The sequence below is a fragment of the Xiphophorus couchianus genome, chromosome 19, assembly GCF_001444195.1.
Source record: "Xiphophorus couchianus chromosome 19, X_couchianus-1.0, whole genome shotgun sequence".
Lineage (NCBI taxonomy): Eukaryota > Metazoa > Chordata > Actinopteri > Cyprinodontiformes > Poeciliidae > Xiphophorus > Xiphophorus couchianus.
The window spans coordinates 8,504,834-8,523,859 of NC_040246.1; the positions used below are offsets into that span (position 1 = coordinate 8,504,834).

The 19,026-nt window shown below is 38.2% G+C and overlaps 1 protein-coding gene across 1 annotated transcript in view; it reads right to left on the reverse strand.

Annotated features, from left to right (window-relative positions):
- dph6 (diphthamine biosynthesis 6) overlaps window positions 1–13,884 on the reverse strand; it is a 67,497-nt gene extending 53,613 nt beyond the window's left edge. Inside the window, exons 1-3 of the mRNA XM_028001529.1 lie at window positions 13,730–13,884; window positions 13,380–13,471; window positions 11,176–11,360 (exon numbers count right to left, since the gene is read on the reverse strand). Of these exons, the coding sequence (XP_027857330.1) occupies window positions 11,176–11,360; window positions 13,380–13,471; window positions 13,730–13,752 (300 nt within the window). The 5' untranslated portion in view covers window positions 13,753–13,884. The remainder of the gene's footprint in view (window positions 1–11,175; window positions 11,361–13,379; window positions 13,472–13,729) is intronic.
- Between the last annotated feature and the right edge of the window lie 5,142 nt (window positions 13,885–19,026).

The following is a 19,026-nucleotide window of genomic DNA, read 5'->3' on the forward strand; positions in this document are numbered from 1 at the left end:
ATATAATTCCAAAACTTTCCGGAATGTCTTGATTATAAATCCTCTTTGTAAATTGCAAATTGGTGAACATGTACGGCATAATGCTTTACATAAATGTTGTGTGTTTTATGTAGTGTTCTATCTGTAATATCAGTTTGGTGGAAAACTGAAGAAGGTGGAGGAATTCAATTAAAGTGCATTGAATGACAGTTTGCACAAGGGCACAGAAGTCCTGTCTACTGCTCTCCAAAGCTGCAATCACAATGTCATATTATCAGCATGTCTGACCCCATAGCTTTAAATTCTACACCCCCTTGTCTTCAACATTCTACTCCATCCAGCCTTCTCTCTGCCCCACCTTCCCTGCATCCATCATGTAAGTGACTGGATGTGACACAGTTTTAATGTTGTCTGCATTAGATGCACTCTGGACCCGTTTTAATCTAATAGGATTGTCCTCCTGTGCTTGCCCCCACTGGAATATTGGGATGGGGGTTGCTGTTGCATCTAAAGTGGATGCAGTGCAAAGTTGGGGCCTGTTGGGGTCAAGCGATCTCGTTTAATGGAATACTGACAAAGTCCTGGGGCGTGATAAGGTGCCCTGACAGCTTAGACATACTAAAATGACAGGAAGCTCAGTCTGAGCAAAGAAGAACACAGCTGTTTGATTCTCTTTACCTTTCTGTATGAACCAAAGTGACAACCTGAGTTCAGAAAGAGGCAGGCTACAGCATATGGAAAACCATATACAAGAAATATTTGGTAGTGTTTATAATTATGTTGCAGCGGTTAACATTTAAAGTTGAACCTTTTCCATTTGGATACAAGAGCATCTACTGAGGGTTTTAGTTACAACAAAACAGTAAAAGGACATGGAGGCTTAGCAGGTGTCTACTTAAAACACATATTAGGTCAAATCTTGTTCAAAAAGCTTTTCAAAAACACATTCGCTATGGTACACTGGTGTTGCTGTGTGTTTGAAGTAGCTGCTGAATGATGGGCTCTTCCTTTGCGCTAGCAGACAGACTGGCTAGATGACTCAACATGTGTCAGGTCTCAACCATGCACACTGCTGAAACAATAAAAACAAAGTTCCCACTAAGCCAGCTGCACATAAACTTCCAAAGATGATGATGTAGCATGAAGACGTGGAGGGAAGAAGCAGACCACAGAAGAGCATAATCCTCCGCTTAGGCTGCGATGCAGGTGTGACCAGCCAACAGAGGATATGACATGACACGTTGTCTCTTCAGGCCGATGAATGAGCTATGCTCATCAACCAGAAATGTGAGGAGTGACAAGCAAGTGTGTGCTGACAAAGAAGGAAAAATGTTGAATTTATTTATGGAGGTGCAACGGTGGCATTCTGTTCTATTGAGGTTGTATTTGGGCATGTTAAGGCAAGGAGTAATTTACTGAAACTTTATCTAACATCACAAAGCAAAGCATAAAAGTACTTTCAGCCTCCATTTGGAGGTATTAGCCTTATTTTGATACCTCCAAACTGTGTTCAACTTTGTTGTCATATGTAATTTATAAGAATGTTTTTTCATATAAATACTGCCACTACTACCACATTCATTTCAAATGACAGAATACAAATTTCAATTTCAAATATATTGTCCTGCTAAGTATTATTTATTTATTTTTTTAACAGTGACCGAATTGTTTTTGACAAATACATTTTCCATGCATCACAGCTGGAAAATGTAGAAATTCATTAGGGGTTGGAAATGTAGAGAGATTAACATTTGGTGGATTTTCATTAACATATATACGGCTACGTAAACACACCCCCAGACAGTTGCCAGGCAGGGAGGAATGAGTATTTGGCCAAAGCAAGCGCTACGTCTTTGTTTCAGCAGGAAAAGGACAAGGAGGCTTTCCTTATCAACACACAGTGAAAACTAAATGGAGAAGCAGAAGACAGATATGGATGGATGAATCTATGCAGCTTTAGCAAACAAACTTACATGTTACCAGGTTTCAATCAAACTGTCACTAAAGGTTTGCTTTTAATCAATTCATAATTTTTGCAGCTCTTGCTGCAAAGTCGTAAACATTGCAGCAAGAGCTTTCTCTGGGAGACAAAAACAAAGTTATGATCCCAGAGCTGTTGTATATCAACATTCCCGTTTGGCTGGAGGGAGGAAAAAAGCATTTGATACAGGAAGTTGCTTTCAGAAAGTGAGAGGGACAGAATCAAAGAGCAAAATCCAGTGCCACAGAGAGGCAAACTATGTCAGTTGTTTTTTATGGCCCAAAGCAAACGCCTGGTCCGCAGGGTGTACAGGCGTACATGTGCTCATGTCCATTTACACACACAACCTCCAAATTGTAAAATTTTTTCTTGTTTTTCCATTGAGCTTATACTGTATTCCCAGCTTTTAGGGTTGTAACTCTCCTGTCCTACATCCTTCAGAGATCTCAAAGACCCCTCCTCTAATCCCCAGAGAGAGAGAGAGAGAGAGAAGAAATTACAGCACTGATACTGGTTTAAACTTACTCTTCAAGCTCCAGACTGTATTTTTTTTCTATAGATGGTCTTTAACTGCGGGAGGTGATGAAGCCTCAAACAAATATTTCGTGAGGGGAGAGTGGTTCACAGAAAAAAAACCATCTAAAATGTGAGAAGATTATTGGCAGGGAGGTGAAAGACTTCACTTATTGCATGGTGTGAGGCAGATAGCATTAAGCTAGCTGTGCGTACCTCATAAGTTTAAAACATTTAGAGATGAAATTTCTAGAGAGAGAGAAAAGGGAAATTTGAGAATATCATTTTGATCATAGTAACTTTCTTATAGGCTCAATTCAATCCCAAAAACTTCAGTGCAAACAAGTTTTTTGCACTGAAGTTTGATGTCTTTAACATAGCTTCAAAATAGCACCAGAAAACAAAGATTAAAAAAAAACCCACTGTGTTCCTCAATGGGACAATGTTCAAACCTAGCAGTTTATGGTGGCTCATGCCCTTGGCAAGGCAAGATAAGACTATCAGCTTCCATCATCGCTAAACAAGATTGAGCAAAGTACATTAAGCAGAAAAACACAAACAAATTACAAAGGCTCTGGGAGGCTCGGCTCTTTATCTAATGTTTGCGGCTACCCGGTAGCGTCAGCTGGTGGGAAATGGGCCTGCATCTAATAGATCCTGTCCCACCATTTCCACATGGCCAAGCGAACAATACACAGCGCCATTATCTCACCGCTAATGCTATCCTTCCTCAAGTGCAAAACAAGCCTGTCGACCAACACAAATACAAGAATCTTAGAGCTGAGGAAAAGATAACAAGGACTATCACAGAGAGGCGGCACCGGAGATCCAGCTACTTGAAGGAACTTTTATGAGAGAACTGTAATACATTCTTAAACTTACCTGAATGAATGCCAAAAAAGTTTATTTATTTCTGAAATTCAGTACAAGGAGTGCTATTTTATATGGTTTAATTAGACCACTTGAAACTGAAATAAAAGACGATACTAGAAAGAAATGTAATGGCAGGAATAACTGTGGTAGAAAATCAACAGTTATGGCTATAGCTTTAAGAAGATTATGAATGCAAAACCCTTACAGAAACTGCCAAAAGTACCAATTCCTGCTTGAATGACATTTTACTAGAAGGGCCAGTAAACTGGACTGACATTAAGACCACAGAACATCTATGGAATATTGTTTAGCAGAAGACAAAAAAATCCAACAACATAAACGAGCTGAAGTCTACAATAAAAGCAACCACAGGCAGATCGTCTCCATGCCACAACACACTGATTCAGTAATTTATACAAAAAGAGACCCAGTCAAGTATTGAGTGAATATATTTTACAATACATAAACATCATTTTCAGTATGCTGACATTTCTGCATTTAAAATGTTTTTCAGTAATCTGAAACAATATTTAAATATTCTGTTAACATATGTTTTGTGATTTTTCATTAGTTTGAAGTCATAATAATCGAAATGAACTGAAATAAAAGCTTGCAATAATGTATGACAGATTCCCTGTGATAACTCTAGCCCTGTTTCACTTTACAAACTAAAACACTCAAACTTTTTAATTATTTTAAGATTTCTTAAGCTGCATCTCAAACAATAACTCTTAACAATAAAAACTTAAAATTAAAAAAAATGATTGCCTGTTGGCCCAAAACTGCTTGTGAGCGACTTCCAATAACACCATTTAGATGTCTCTTTGCACCACAAACCACCTACAATAAGCCTGCATTAGCTTTATTATCGATCAGACCTTCTAAACCCTCACGGTGACCCCAGAGGTCATGATTTATGTATTAACCAGCTTTTTAAAGAAATCCATTTTCCTGTTGAGCCCCCGATGTACGTCTAATGCGGCACCATGCTGCTAATCAGAGAAGAGTCGGGTGTTTGATTCTGACCCACCCCTCCCTCCACCTTTCATGGTTCACACCGCACCTCAACATCTTGTCTCACAACACCTTGGCTGCCTAATCAATACTGCTTGGCTCCTTGTTCAACCAAAGACATCTCCACCTCCCTTCACCACTGTTCTCCATTATTCTCCACTACCTTTGGTTCTTCTGCCTTCTCTCTTCACAGCAGGAGTCACCTCAATCAGGACGCACGTGTCTCGGCTTCTGAAGAGTCCGGATGAAAGTGCGACAACAATACAAGGAAGAAAAAGTTGAGGAAAGGTAGAAAGAAAGAGGGAAGGCTAAAAGAAGATAATTCTTTGGACTTGTGGATGGGCTGCCTTGACAATCTCCAAGGGCCCCACTCCTGTGTGCAGATGTCAATAACATACCGTCAGTGGGGGGAAGTGGAGTGTGTATTTAATAAAGGTCAGGGAAAACATGGAGAAGAGGAGGAAAGAGTGTGTGTGAGTTCAAGAGAAGGATTATCCCACTAAACACAAGGTGTTTTAACCCACATGAGAGGGAGGGAATTTTTTAATCTATAAAGGCCAAAGGTCTCAGTCTGCCTCTTCAAGATTTTTTTCCAACTCATCTCACCCCTCCACCTCTGGAAAGAAAAAAGATCACCCATTTAAACAGAACAAACTATTTTAAAAGTTGTATTTCTGAGAAGTCAAACATTAAAGGATAAAAAAAATTAGATTTGAAAGTAACATTTCCGTCTTCCTGTAAGCGGGGTCTCGCTATGACAGAGATGTTACAGCCCGGCTAATTAGAGCTGGCGGAATAGAACATGTGCATAGATATCATCTATTGTTCCTCATCACTCTAATGAGCTTAAATGTCTTTGTCTTTATTCATCAGCTCAAAGGTTGCAGAGTCGATGCGATAAAGTCATTTTCGTTTTCTACATCTCACAGTGTCTTAAAAAAGTATTCATACCCCTCAAACTTTGCCACATTTTGTCATGTTGCAACTGTAAACTTTAGGGTGAAATGGTGCATAATACCAAACATTTTCACCTATTGTAGTCTGAGGGGTCGGACTGGATATCAATTCAACATCCTCTAATATAAAAGCTTTACATAAAATCCACTGCAATCGATTATCTTCAGAAGGTGCCTCGGTAGCAAACAGAGTACGTATAATTAAGGCTGAGCACAAATCTAACTATTCTGTGAAGGACTTACAGGTTTGTTAAGAACATCAGTGAAAAATGAAGGCAAATAGACACATCAGGAAAGTTGGGGAGAAAATTGAAGAGCGTTTTAAAGAAGGGTTAAGAGTGAACATCATTTGAAGAGTGGTGCAGCTGAAAATCTACCTAAACCGACATGTCAGACAAGGAGAATATTAACAAGAGAAGCATCCAAAATACCTATGATAAGTCTAGTGGAGCAGCAAAGATTAATTGTTCAGGTGGAAGAGTATTTCAGTATGCCAAGTAGTTTTGAACTCTGGAAATCTATGGAGGAGGGTTAAGAAAAAGTCATTGTTGATATGAAGCTGTGTGAATTTATGTTTGCAGTTTGTCTCAAGCCCCAATGAGGTGGAAGATTCTCTGGTAAGATTAGATCTAAATTCAACTGTGCATGGTGGAAAACTAAGACTCCCCATCAAATTTAAAACATGGTGATGACAGCATATTGCTGTGGGGATGCATTTCTTTAACAGAGCTAAAGATGGGACAATTCTGGAAGAAAACATGTTAAAGGCTGCAAAAGACTTCAGACTGGGGCAGAGGTTCATCTTCCAGCAGGACCCTAAATTAACATATAGCCTAAACCTACTTAGTCTAAGCTATTTTGCAAAGAACGGGCAAAAATGTTACTCTCTTGTTATGCAAAGCAAGATTAACTGACTTGCAGCTGTAGTTGCGGCAAACCGGGTCTCTACAGAAAAAAAACCCAAAATACTTTAGCAATGTGCTGTACATGTTGACGTCCTTCTAAAAACATTGTTTACGTTTCTAAAAAGAAATGTAGCTAAGAGCTACTAATCCATGGCATCTGCGATGTTTGGAGTTGGATCTAGGGAAAAGAAACAGAGTGCATGGATGACTGAGAAGAGTGAGAACACCTCTGTCTAACCTGGAGTGCTGAAAGAGGCCAAGCTTGTGGAAAGGTGTGCAATGAGAACAGAGATAGACCTGTTATCATGTAACAGGGGCCCCGATTAGAAATGACCTTGAACAGACAAGCGTGCATGTAACGCACACACACATGGACACACAACAGGGGTCACGGGGCACAAAGAGCCACTGTGTCAGGTCACAGAACACAGAGAGAAGGATATAAGATTTGAGGGATGCGATATGACTAATATGAGGGGTTTTGCCAGCTTTGGGCAGTGTGGAGACTGGCGTTACAGCCAGGGGTGACTGACACTGTTGATCTGTATCACACATCAGAGCGGATCACACAAAGCGGAGCAGACCAACCTCACAGTCAAGTATGGGCACAGAACTTGCAAAATAACATTTTGTAACTCATGCGCCTCTGCGGTGACAGCACTTTCATTTGAAAGCAAATATGAGTATCTAAACCCTAAAACCACAACAAAAATATCTTTCTGCATTCAAGTGTCTTAGATTTATTTCCCAGATGACACAAAGATGCAATTTATTCAGTGAAAATGCAGCCTCAAGCAAAAAAAAAGAAAAAGAAAAGAAAAGAAAAAAAATCTTCACCCAAACTGTTATTTCAGCTCCTCAAAGGAAGAGTTCAAAGATCAGCACCTAGCAGGATGGGACAGGGTACGGCGTGGCTTGCATGTCGATCAGGTTACATACTTCAAAGAAGCGCTGCCATGCACAGCCAGCGATGAGAGCAAAGAGGCCAACTAAAGAGCCACATTGTCATTCTGCCAATATTGCCACTGCCAAGGAAAGGATAGCTCACTTTTTTCTAATATAATTGGAGGGTTTTTTCCCCCTCTATCAACAAAGGTTCTGAAGAATATGATCTCTTCCTTTGAATTTTCTGAATGGCTTAAAACATTCTCAGACAACTTTTCTTGGGCAGAGAATGGGAATGATCCATAGATGGCACTGTTGGCTAATGCTACAAGTTTGCGTTGCCAGCCTCACAAACAGAGAAGGAGGAGGGGGGAAGAATATCCGCTTTTAAAAGTCATCAACTTTGGATCTGGGAAGAGAAAAAAAAAAATCTTTCATCTACATGCAAGTGTTCTTTGCCAGATACAGGCTTGTAACTTGAAATTAATTCAAACTTCTAAGGACTAACTTTAAAATGTTTATTATTTATTTATTGCATTTATTTCTATTTGATATTTATTTCTAGTGTTTCTTCAATACATTTTATTATTTGTTACTGTTTGCTTAATGTGGCATTTTCCTAGTTTTATGTCCCTTTTAACCTCTGCACAGCACTTTATCTCATTTCTCTGTATAAAAGGTGTTTTATGAATCATAATAAAACATTATTGATTGCTTTTAAGTTATCATTTTAATTTATATTGTTTATTGAATTTATTTTATAGCAAAAATGTTTTTACTATTAGTTTTATCAAAATCTATTCTCTCAGCAATATTTAAAATTTTTGTAAACCCAAAAATATTTTTTTTCTTTTTGTTTTTAAAAGAAAAACAATGAACCTTAAAACACTAAAAATAACCCTAAGACCTGTAAATAATTTGTTAAAGTTGAATTTTGTAGGAAAGTTGACAATATAAATACAACTGACAGCAATATGTATGCAGAGCACAAGATCCAACTAGGAAACAGCCTCAGAGAGCAGCAGCTGAAACTGAAATCTGAGCCATCAAGTTGTACTCTTATGGTTGCCATCACTCAGTAAGCAAAAGAGGAAGCCTGTTGTTTATGGTGAAGGATTGTTGATGACGGTGAGAAGGGTAAATGGGGACATGACTGGAGTTTCTGCAGGCCTACAAGGGCCCCATGGGAGTCCAGCTGCCCTGATCTATGGCCAGTCAGACTGAAGAGGTCAGGCCAGAAGAGCCCTGGAAATGGGAAATTAGCAGGCTTTTGCAATTAGAGAAATGGCCACAGGCGAGGATGGTATTGCCTCACATGCAACAGAAATATTTAAATGTAAATGATTACGAGACGGCATAAAAACAGAAAGCAGGCTGTGTGAAGTTGCATATAATCACAGCACGAAGGCTACATCAAGAGGTTTTCGATTTAAAAGTGTAAAACTGGGCGATTTATTTAGAAGATGATAAAAAAGAAAAAAAAAAGGCGGGCCGAAGGTTTGAAATGCCCCCGGGCAGTCTGACTGGCCCTTGCCACTAGGTCTGAATGTGTGAACATGCGGAAACCCCAGAGCAGCCCTGCGTTCCAGATAAACATGTCTCCACATCAGCTCTTTAGAAAGGACCATGAGAAAACACTATCTGTCTTATTTCCAGCACATCGAGCCAGCTCTCATCTGAAAAACAAACTCCACAATCCCATAAGAGGCGTTTAAATTTTGATGTATCTGGCTAAAATAGGAGGTTGTGTACGGGTGCAGCGGGAATAATGCGTTACACTGCACAGGATCAATCCCCGCACACTGTTTGCGCTGACAGCAGGAAGAGCTTTTGCCGCGGTTGAAGTTTCTGTCCAGGTAGCTTCCTCATGGCTGCAGGCGGTCAGATAGGCAGCGCTGAGTTAACCACACATGCACTTATCTCAAAGCTGTCAGTCAGCCACCCCTGCACCGCACCGGACCACCGAGGTCCTCATACATAATTTGCCATCAAATGAATATTTTCTCAGCGTCCTAGCAAACGGGCTATTTGATGAAATATTCATTCAGTGATTAATTTTTGCATCTGATCTTCTGTCAACTGAGTTAAAAGTCAACTGAGTTAAAAGTTAAAAGTTAAAAATTTAACTTTTCCTGCAAAGCCATTGTTGAAGGGCACCTTTCTCCAACTTTGCACATAAAACTTTGATCAACTGATGCAGCATGCATACTATTGTTCCGGAGTGAGACGAAGAGGCAACTTACCACACTTACAAGTGAAGTTACAGCATACTAAATGAGACAGACTAAAAGCACAAACATGACTTTTTACTCTTCTGAGCAGACTACATGCAGATGATAACAGGTGTTATGAAGAGTGCAGCAGCTCAGCTGATGCTACAACATAAGTAGCAGCTCCTTAAGGCAGTATGAGGAAACAGATGGTTAGACTCCATCACATCCACCACATTTAAACACCACCTTTTCTTAGCAAAACCAGACTAAAAGTAAATAAAAGGCTAATTTGTAATTATAAGTACGGTATAGTGAAAATGTCTACATGCCAAAGTAATTTGACCTATTGGTGAACAAATAAAATGAGAAAAAAGTAAAACTGGATGGAAAGAGTTTGAAAAATAGCACATGAGACTCAATCTTCTTGAGTAGCAAGAAGTAAGCGTCACCAAGAAGAAGGAAAAGGGTGAACATATGGAATCGTTTCAAATCTTAAAAAAGGCATTTTGCAAAGCATGTGGAGCAACAATACCTGGCAAAACACAGCAACTTGAAGAGACATCTGGAAGCAGACCAGCCCGCACATCCTAGATCAGACATGTCAGGGTCAAGACCTGCGGGGCCTCGGCTACAGACCCAGATAAGAAGTGAATGTAGTTCATAAAACTGAACAAACCCCAAGCTGAGACAGAAGTTACTTCGTAAGCCACAAATCCTGCTTCGCAGTTCAGTTTCACTAAACTAAGTATGAATATTTGCAGAAAACGTAAACTTCTTTTTCTCAGATCTTTTGAATCATTCAATAGGGCTCTCTTAGCGTTTGATTAAACCATAATGCCACCACCATAGGTATCCCTTATGCACTATAATTTTTCTTTACAATCTTCATATTTGTCCTACATATAGGAGGTTTTTGCATGTCCATCACCACTTTCAGCTTTGTTGTGAAGGAATAAACCAATAAATGTTTTGGTTAAATTATCAGCAATGCAGATTAGGATAGTTTCTGCAAAAAGCGAAGCCATCTGATCCTGCACAAAAGATTAGCAAAAATGAAATAAAATTTTAAAAACTGCAACACGAAAAATGTACAACTCCGCTCACAAAAGGAAATAATATTCACCAATGTCATACTTGAAATATATTGTAATATATTCTAATACTGCACGAAATACTTCAAAATACTGCAATGTATTTTTGTTTCTGAAAGGGTCTCTTCGATCAACCAGGTTACATGCGCAATTTGGAGATGTGTGTGTCTCTCTATGGCTGAAAGTCCAGTAGCACCAAGACCCCAGGAAACCATTGAATTAGCAGTGGCGTGAACCTCACCTGTTGACATTTAATTATCCGTAGCACTATCAGGTTTGGGTGTGAGGACTCTTCCACACAGCACTCAGGGTCTTAACATGCTACAGCCATGTCACTACAGCGGTTTTGTACTTGTACAAAAAAATCAAGGCCATATCAAGCTCCATCATTCATAATGGGAAGTGCAGAATGATGTTCCACAGTAGCCTCCTCCAAGGCCATACAGACACAAGTCTCTATGAAAAGGAGTTCTAAAGGAAATAGATGTGTTTATTAACTGATACCTTCATCAACATTCCAGTATAGGCTGCAGGCTTCAGGTGGCTGTGCCTGGTTTCCTGTTCCAATTAGTTAAAACTGATTGGGCTGCAGTTACCATGTAACAACATTAATCTTTTTTACTACCATTGTACAACACAAAATATTTCTAAACCTTTTTTTTCAGTAGTTTCAATTCTTTGTGCAGTAGTTTACTGTCAGATGATGATGTAAAAAAACAAAGAAGGAAAAAAAATTCCATAAATTCTTCTTGAGATATAACCTACCTTAACGAGGTACAGCAGCTGATACAGGTCTTCCACCTCATCCCCTTCTGTCTGACTGTAATTTCTGCTCGTGTCCAGGCTGGAGCCTTGTATGGTACGTCTATAAAGAGGCAACTCCATTGCATCAGCGTACAGCTCTATTGCCTGATGACCCACCGTCTGGTACATGTAGCTATCCAATTCATCTATAGCATAAGGGAAAGTGTTTTGGAGTCAAAATCTGATGGCAGTGCATATATGGAATGAAATGACATCGGACTTATATGGCACATTTTCAGGACACTCAAAGATGCTTTATAATGATATCAGTCATTCCCATTCACATGCTGATGATGGCAAGCTAATGGATTGTAGCTCCACAACAATGGACACAGTTTGCAGGACACACTCCTACCTCTGTCACCCCAATATCTGATGTGCATAGGATGTGTTTTTAAATAAAAAAGGATGCTAGCAGAAGTCCATCAAAATGTGCAATAAGCAATGGAGTAACTCACTGCAAAATTACCAATTTAGTTAAGGACCATTGTATATTGCTAAGTTACTGTAAATTAGCAATATGCCATTTTAACATGGCTTAATGCAAACATTGTTACAGAAAACCATCATATAAAAAGAAATAATTTAAAGAGAATTATAATATATTTGGTGGTCCATCCTGATGCAGTCACATGTTGTTCTTACAAATCTGAGACTTGCCTTCTAAGGAGTAAAATGTATTTTTCAGGCACAGTGCCATTTTTAGCACAATCAAGTAACTGTTCAGATGATATAAAAATACATATATATCAAATGTAAAATGTAAAAGAAATGTTACTTCATAATTTGGTGCCTTGAAATTGGACCTCTGTTTCTTTAAGAAACTCCAACTAATTGCTGCTGCTGCTGCTAGTCTGGTGGAGCTGAGTAGAGGAGAAACAGGAGAGGGGTCCTCAGTAAGGCAATAGCACAGCTAGCGAATGTAGCTCTGAGGAGGATTTTTGTGGAAATAGGTGAAACCTTTGTGGGAGCAAAGGTTTAGTCATGTTGAGTCAAGTGGCTGCCATGGGAGAGTCAAGGATTCCTTAACCGAGACAGGGTCATTTTACTCTGTGCGGGGTGTGGTGGGGTCACACTGACCCTGTGTGCATTTTTACAGTGGATTTTTGTGGAAATTGACGGTCTGGCCGTCTCACTAAGACCACTGAAGGATTAACCTTCCATGATAGAATCAAAGCGATAGTCCAGGTATGTTTGATGAGGGAATAATATTATAGCATGATATAAAGCTCAAAAAGTCAAAATTACGTAATACCCCCGTTTCATAAAACATTTTTCACCATTTATCTGATCATTTGGCACACGCTTTGTATGAGGCTGGAGACAGAACTGTGATTTGATTGAAAAAAAAACTGATGTAAATTAAAGCATCTTCTGGTTTTGATTGGCATATTTACATTTGTATGTACTTAGTGAAATCTTCCTAGTGAATTGGGTGAAGAACAAAGCAGATGATGGTCAATAGCATAAATGCCCAGGGTGTGTATCCCATTTTATAATAGTTACATTGTTCCCATGTTCACCTTGTGTGTGAAGTTACTTTCTGGGTATTCCAGCTTCCTCCCATATCCAAAAACACGCAGTTATTACCGGGTGAGGGTGTGAGTGCATGTTTGTTGGTTCAGTGCGTCTCTGTGTTGCCCTGCAATGTTCTGACAATATGCAAAGGTGTACCCTGCCTGTCAGCTTTTAATAACCAGCCATCCTTTTACCTTTTATCTGGGTATAGAGAAACGGTGAAACATAAAAAAGGAAAAGAGTATTGTTGCTGTTATCTCTGTAAATTGAACCAAATCTCTCAGTACAGTAAACAAAAACCTCCAAAGTTGTATTGAAATTTAAAGCTGATATTTTATGCAAAATATCTGTATTACATCTTATTTCTTGATAGAAATGATGACGTTACTTATCATATGATATTTATATTTGATAGAGAAAGAAAATTCTAAATAATGGGAATTTCCTAAAATAATGCAGCAAAAAAATATTTTTTTAAAAAAAGCAAAATTAACACAACTTATTAATTACAGAGAAGGGCAAACTGTAATACTTCTGTGGCATATACAAATGTATGTCGACAAACGTACTGACTGTCCCAAACACAACATGTAGCCTATGAGGACCACTGTGGATCCAATTAAGCTACGTCAGAACATTTTCCTTACCTGTGTGAGCGGGACGCAGGTTGGCCAGAGCCACAATCTTGTGTCCAGCAGCAACACACTGCATCATGTTGTAGCAGCTGTCTTTGCCCCCACTGCACACAGCATCACAAAGAGGTAGAAAGGTAAAGGCAGAGTTACAGCAGTAAGACTGAATCTATTATTATAAGGAATGAGTTGCAAACGCAACTATCACGCTTGTAGTAATTTATACTTTTCTATAGACATTTATGACAACTTGTAAATTATTGTAAGTGGTGTGTGTTGAAAACAGTCGAAGTTTGAATGAAGCCAGCCTCCTTAAGATGCTCGTTTTAAAGTTCTGCAAACGAAAAGCAGAGAGCTGTTATTACCTGATTAACGCAACCACTTTCATCTTCTTATAACCCGTCTTTCAGTCTGTTGCTATAAAAAGGGAGCAGAAACTACTGTGACAGTGAGATAAGTGCTCTTAGCAACCGGTAAATGTACACAAAACCATGTGAGAGGAAGCTTCCGGGTTAACGAGGACCCCGTTCGAAATGTTAGACGGCCTTCAATGTGCCTGAATGAAAACTTGTTTCTTTTTAACGTTTGAGAAAATGGGTTTATTTTAATTTATTGCAGATCACCAAAGGTTTTGGGGTTGTATAAGGCTAATGTAGACATAGAAATATCAGACAAAGAAACATTTGCTGTATAAAAAAATTAAAGAAGCATCACAAGCATAAAAAAGGACTATAATCTCATGAAATAAAATAATAGAACTTGTAAAATTATGCAAATTTGTTATTCTAGATCACCGATGAACTTGTAATTTTTAACCAACGATTATTACAAATGCTTCATCAAAATATCTTGTCTTTGAACATACTGAATGAAGCCAGCCTCCTTAAGATGCTCGTTTTAAAGTTCTGCAAACGAAAAGCAGAGAGCTGTTATACACTACAAACTTTGGTGTCCTGCAACTTTTAGATGTGTCTCTGTTTCAACACCTGAGTCTGACAAAAAGGTTGTTATTTGAACATTTCTGATATTTGATCCTTCACCATACCTAGAAATGTGTAAGGGTCTAAAATATATTCAGAATTTGTTCCCTTATGGGGAAGTACTGTTATTGCTTCACATTCAATGCCAGTCAGCACAAGGTCTGAAGTATCACAATAGGAGTAGACAGGTCTGTGGATTTTTTGAGTGAAGTCAATTGAGTCTAAGATGGTATTAAAGTATACATGTAGGTAATCACTTTCCATGTGTGATAGTAACTTATGTGTGCCAACAACAATGAAATAAATCCCCCACCATATTAATTTGATCAATATTTAACACTAAATCAGCTAAAAATATCTGAGTTAAAAAATGAGTGTAAGGACCTGTTGGTTGATACAAAACAACAGACAGAAGTGGTTTTAGTGCAATTTTGATGAGAAAAAGTAAGGGTTAGTTGTTTTAAAAAATTGTAGCTATTTATAGGTATGGGCTTAATGTTAAATCTGGATGAAAAGTGGTTGCTACTCCCCCACCTCACCTTATTGTTCAATAAATGTGAACATTTTAATAATTAGAAGGAATTTACTCATATATGCTAATATAATCCTCTTACTGCAGCCATGTTACCGTGAAATAAAACAAATCTGGATCAATCGGATTATCAGAAATCAAGTCATTAACTAATAATTGTGATTTATTTTTCCATTCTGCCAGCATCATATTTTTCTTTTGGATTTTCATGATTTGTTTATTAGGGCTTAATCTTTAATCCATTTGACTTTGGCTATGGGTAAGACACTGTCTCAGTGGGGTAATGGGTGAGTCACTAAGTTACTGAGAATTGTGCAATGACTCTGGGTTGTTAGTGCAATGGAGGACTGAAAAATTCAGATAAATTCCATAGAAGAGGAGCTGCTTTGTCCAAATTGGGAAGGATGCTCTCTCTGTTTATCAGACCAGGTTTTCCCGAAAATGTTTAACAATTATCAATGAATCCACAAAGACAACCAGCTGTTGAATGGCAGCATGTAGCTTTATATTTCATCACTGGTCCAATCAGGAAGAGGGCTATAGAAAATTCTGTAGTCTGACTCTGTTTTTGCAAACACATGGTGCAAACAAGGGGGGAAAAAACATTTTCAAAGTTTAATATAAACTAAAGCTACAACAGCTGTGGATACTGTACTTCTCATTTTTTTAAAGAGGACAAAAAAGTCCAGGCAGTGGTATTCACACGCAGGTTGTGCTTTTCCTCTGAGGGAGCCCTATTTTGCTCAGAGGAAAGCCTTTGATGCTCCTTTTGCTCTCTGTTGTTGTGCCAGAGCAGAATAATTGCACTGCTTTTTGTGCGCTTCCCTCACCTTCTACCCCTAAGCAGGCCAAAGGCAACTGATTCCGTCTGAGAGTACAAAATTGAGAGAGACATCTTTTCATCCCATTGCTTTTAACTAAATTCCTTTTTTGCTGTTGTTTTGTTTCTTTTTGCATTTTTTTCTTTTTTTTTCTTGTAGAATAATTGACAAAATCAACAACCTGCAGACGAACATCATTTTAGTTGTGGCACAACCAGAACAGGCTGAAAGTAGAGCTTTCTTTATTTAAAAAAAAGTAGCTCTAAAGTACAGAGTTGTGAAAACAGTATTTTCCCTCTTACAGTTAGTTTTCTTCTGCTTTTACTATACTTCAGACCATCAGACAAATTTTGATATCACCCAAGAGATAACCTGAGTAAACACTAAAAAGAACTGTTTCCAAGTGTAGATTTTTAGCTAAATGCCAGTGTTGGTTAAGAATTTGCACTTTACCTTTCTAAAATTCATTTATTAAATTCAATTCTTATTTTTTTTTTAATCTCTTTGAAGTTAATACCGTAACTTTTTTTCCCTGACAAAATCCAGTAGCATATTCCTGTTCTACAATGAACATCTTACATGTAGTTTACCTTGATACAATATTTCAGGTGAACCAAAGTACATCTGATTCATCATAATGGCAAAACAACTGCAAATAAATGTGTTATTTTACTTCACTTACAGATTTATTTCGATACAATGAGTGATATAGTTTTCAAAATGTTACTTCAACATATTAGTTTGAAAAATATCCCTGTCCCAAGAAAGCAGGACACATCCCCCTGGGTCTGGTTGTCCTTCAGTTTTCTGAACTCGTTAATATATCATCTATGTCTTCCGATTCTTGAGTTATACTTTACATTACAGCCTCTTTCCCATAGGTAACATCCATTAAAGCCCAAGCCTAAAATATTTGACTAATGCAAATTGTGTCACTTATCACTTTTAATCTATCTAGTTTATTACCAAGACAAATAAAGAGGTATGTTGTTCACACTTTATTTGTGGCAGCATTTTCTGCTGACGTAAAGGAACGTTTTATGTCTACATTGTTTGCGGGATGGGGATAAAAAGTGTTTGATGGATAGCTCAGCAGAGACACAGCCAGCAGACGTGAATATGAGACGCATAAATATGAAAGCAAGGCAGCGGGAATCAAATGACACCCTTGGCCTTTCCTTAAAGGAGCATGTACATACGACAGGTGATTTACACAGAGACACAAGCTAATTTTTGCCACACAAGGACACAAAAACTTTGGTGTAATGAGAAACAAAGGCCTGAAATCACAAGACAATAAATTGAGTGTCAGAACACGCCGGCCAAGGTTGCAGGCTGAGTGGCCAGAATACAAACTCATGAACATGGTAGTCGTGCCTTCAAGAAAATGACAAAGCAAGTAAATAATTTCTGGTGTATCATGCATTCCACATAACTGAGCTCTGCAAGTATTTGTAGAAAGAAAAATAATTACATCAATAAAACAAGGTAACAAAAATGTATTTATTTTTCCTTTGATATGAATATAAAGGTATTTTTTTAGTACAATTAAACTTGTATTAAGTGTGGGGATTTCACAAACAGCAAGCCTGTATAACACTAATAAAACTTGGTCAATGAGTGCATGGCTTACATAAATCTGTTTTGTTTTTGTTTCACATTGCAACCTCATACTTTTTTGTATTCCTTTGGGTTCCCATGTGTTTTCTACCTGAGTTGTGGATCTCCACAGAGATAATACCATGGTCCTCCTGGCAGATTCTCTGATTACTGCTCTCAATGTCAGGTTTGTAACATTAAGTTATTGGTCATGTTAGGTTTAGTGAAAAAGGAGAGAAGGTTAGAGCTGGAATTAGGTATTAGAGCATGAAAGTAAAATATTTTCTAGCTCCATAGGGTACTTGAAGGGTGGGACCCTGAGAACAATGTCTACAGCCAGATAATTCTCATTTTACCAGCCCAGTAGCTGGAACAAGCCAAAACTAGCAATGTGCAACATTAACACCTTTACCAAAGAACTGTTCATAAAGTCAACATAGAAAACCAATATGTTTTACATAGTTATATATTTTCCATCCAGATTAAATTGCTTGCCAGTAAAAGTCTTTTCAAGTATCAATGATTTGATAACCTACTTGTGGATTGTTTTTCAAAAGTCTGGTGGTCTTAACATCCAGTAAATGTTTTATCATGTTAGCCAACATTTTCTATTAGAAACCAAACCCAAAATGCTGGGTCAAACCCATCAAACGACATGGTTGTGCTTAAACAACTCTTGGTTGTCTCAGTCCATATTTTACTCAGGAATTGGTTTGTGGAACAATCTAAATTGGGTGTTGTTGTTTTTGTTTTAGTGTATGGATCAGTATTCTTTCATCCACCAGACTGGAACATAATATTTTTGCATAATCCAGAACCTGAGTTAAATCACAGCAAGAGTGGATTGTTTCTTTGGCTTTGTGCAAGGTGGGCCTTTATGCTACTTAGCCATGCTATATGCTGATGACTGGTACCTAATTTAAGAAAACATCTTAAATTCTTGTTGTAGGCAAGAACCTTATATGATGAGTCAAAATCAATCTACAAGGTGTATTTTGAGTAACTAACCATGTTTGAATGGTCTGGCAATTTAAAAGTATTCTTCAAAGAAGCCACAAGCACAAATCAGGCAGCAAAGAAGTCACGCTTTTCAATTCCTTGCTCTGAAACGTCTGGTTATTCAGGTTCTTCTCTTCTAATTCAGACTGTTTATAGTGAATTAATAAAATGTCACAGAAAAGAAACGGCTCCTTAACTTTGTTCTCTAAAGTGTAATGGGCAGGACAGAAAACTTCCTTTAACCATAGATGAAGTTGAATGAGCACTGATGACAGCCAAATGTTATCCTGAAGGAGTGATATATTTGCACTCAAGTGAGTGATAGCTCAATGCAGCCCTGAGTATTCTTAACTCTACTTCACTCTTGTGTTTTCTCCATCAGGGGCTCATTTTCCAAAGAACTATCAGCCTAATGATACCTCTTTAGGGCCCAACCACATCCAAATCAGTTAGTAAACAACCCAAACGGGGATCTGTACACATTTTTACAGACAATTAACTGTTATCATGAGGGCCCAAATGGATTAGTAGGCTCATTAATGTCTGAGGCTAATCGGTCCTTGATTGCAAATGTGAGAGAATGTGAAATAAGATCGTGGTTTGATCCAAATTGTGTTTGATCATGACATCGTCCTTAACAACAGCCCCAGCCTGCAAACAGTAACTGAGGGGAGATTTTTTTTTCTCGCTTTTTCTAAATTGCCCAATAAAAATCTGGCTTGTATTTCTGT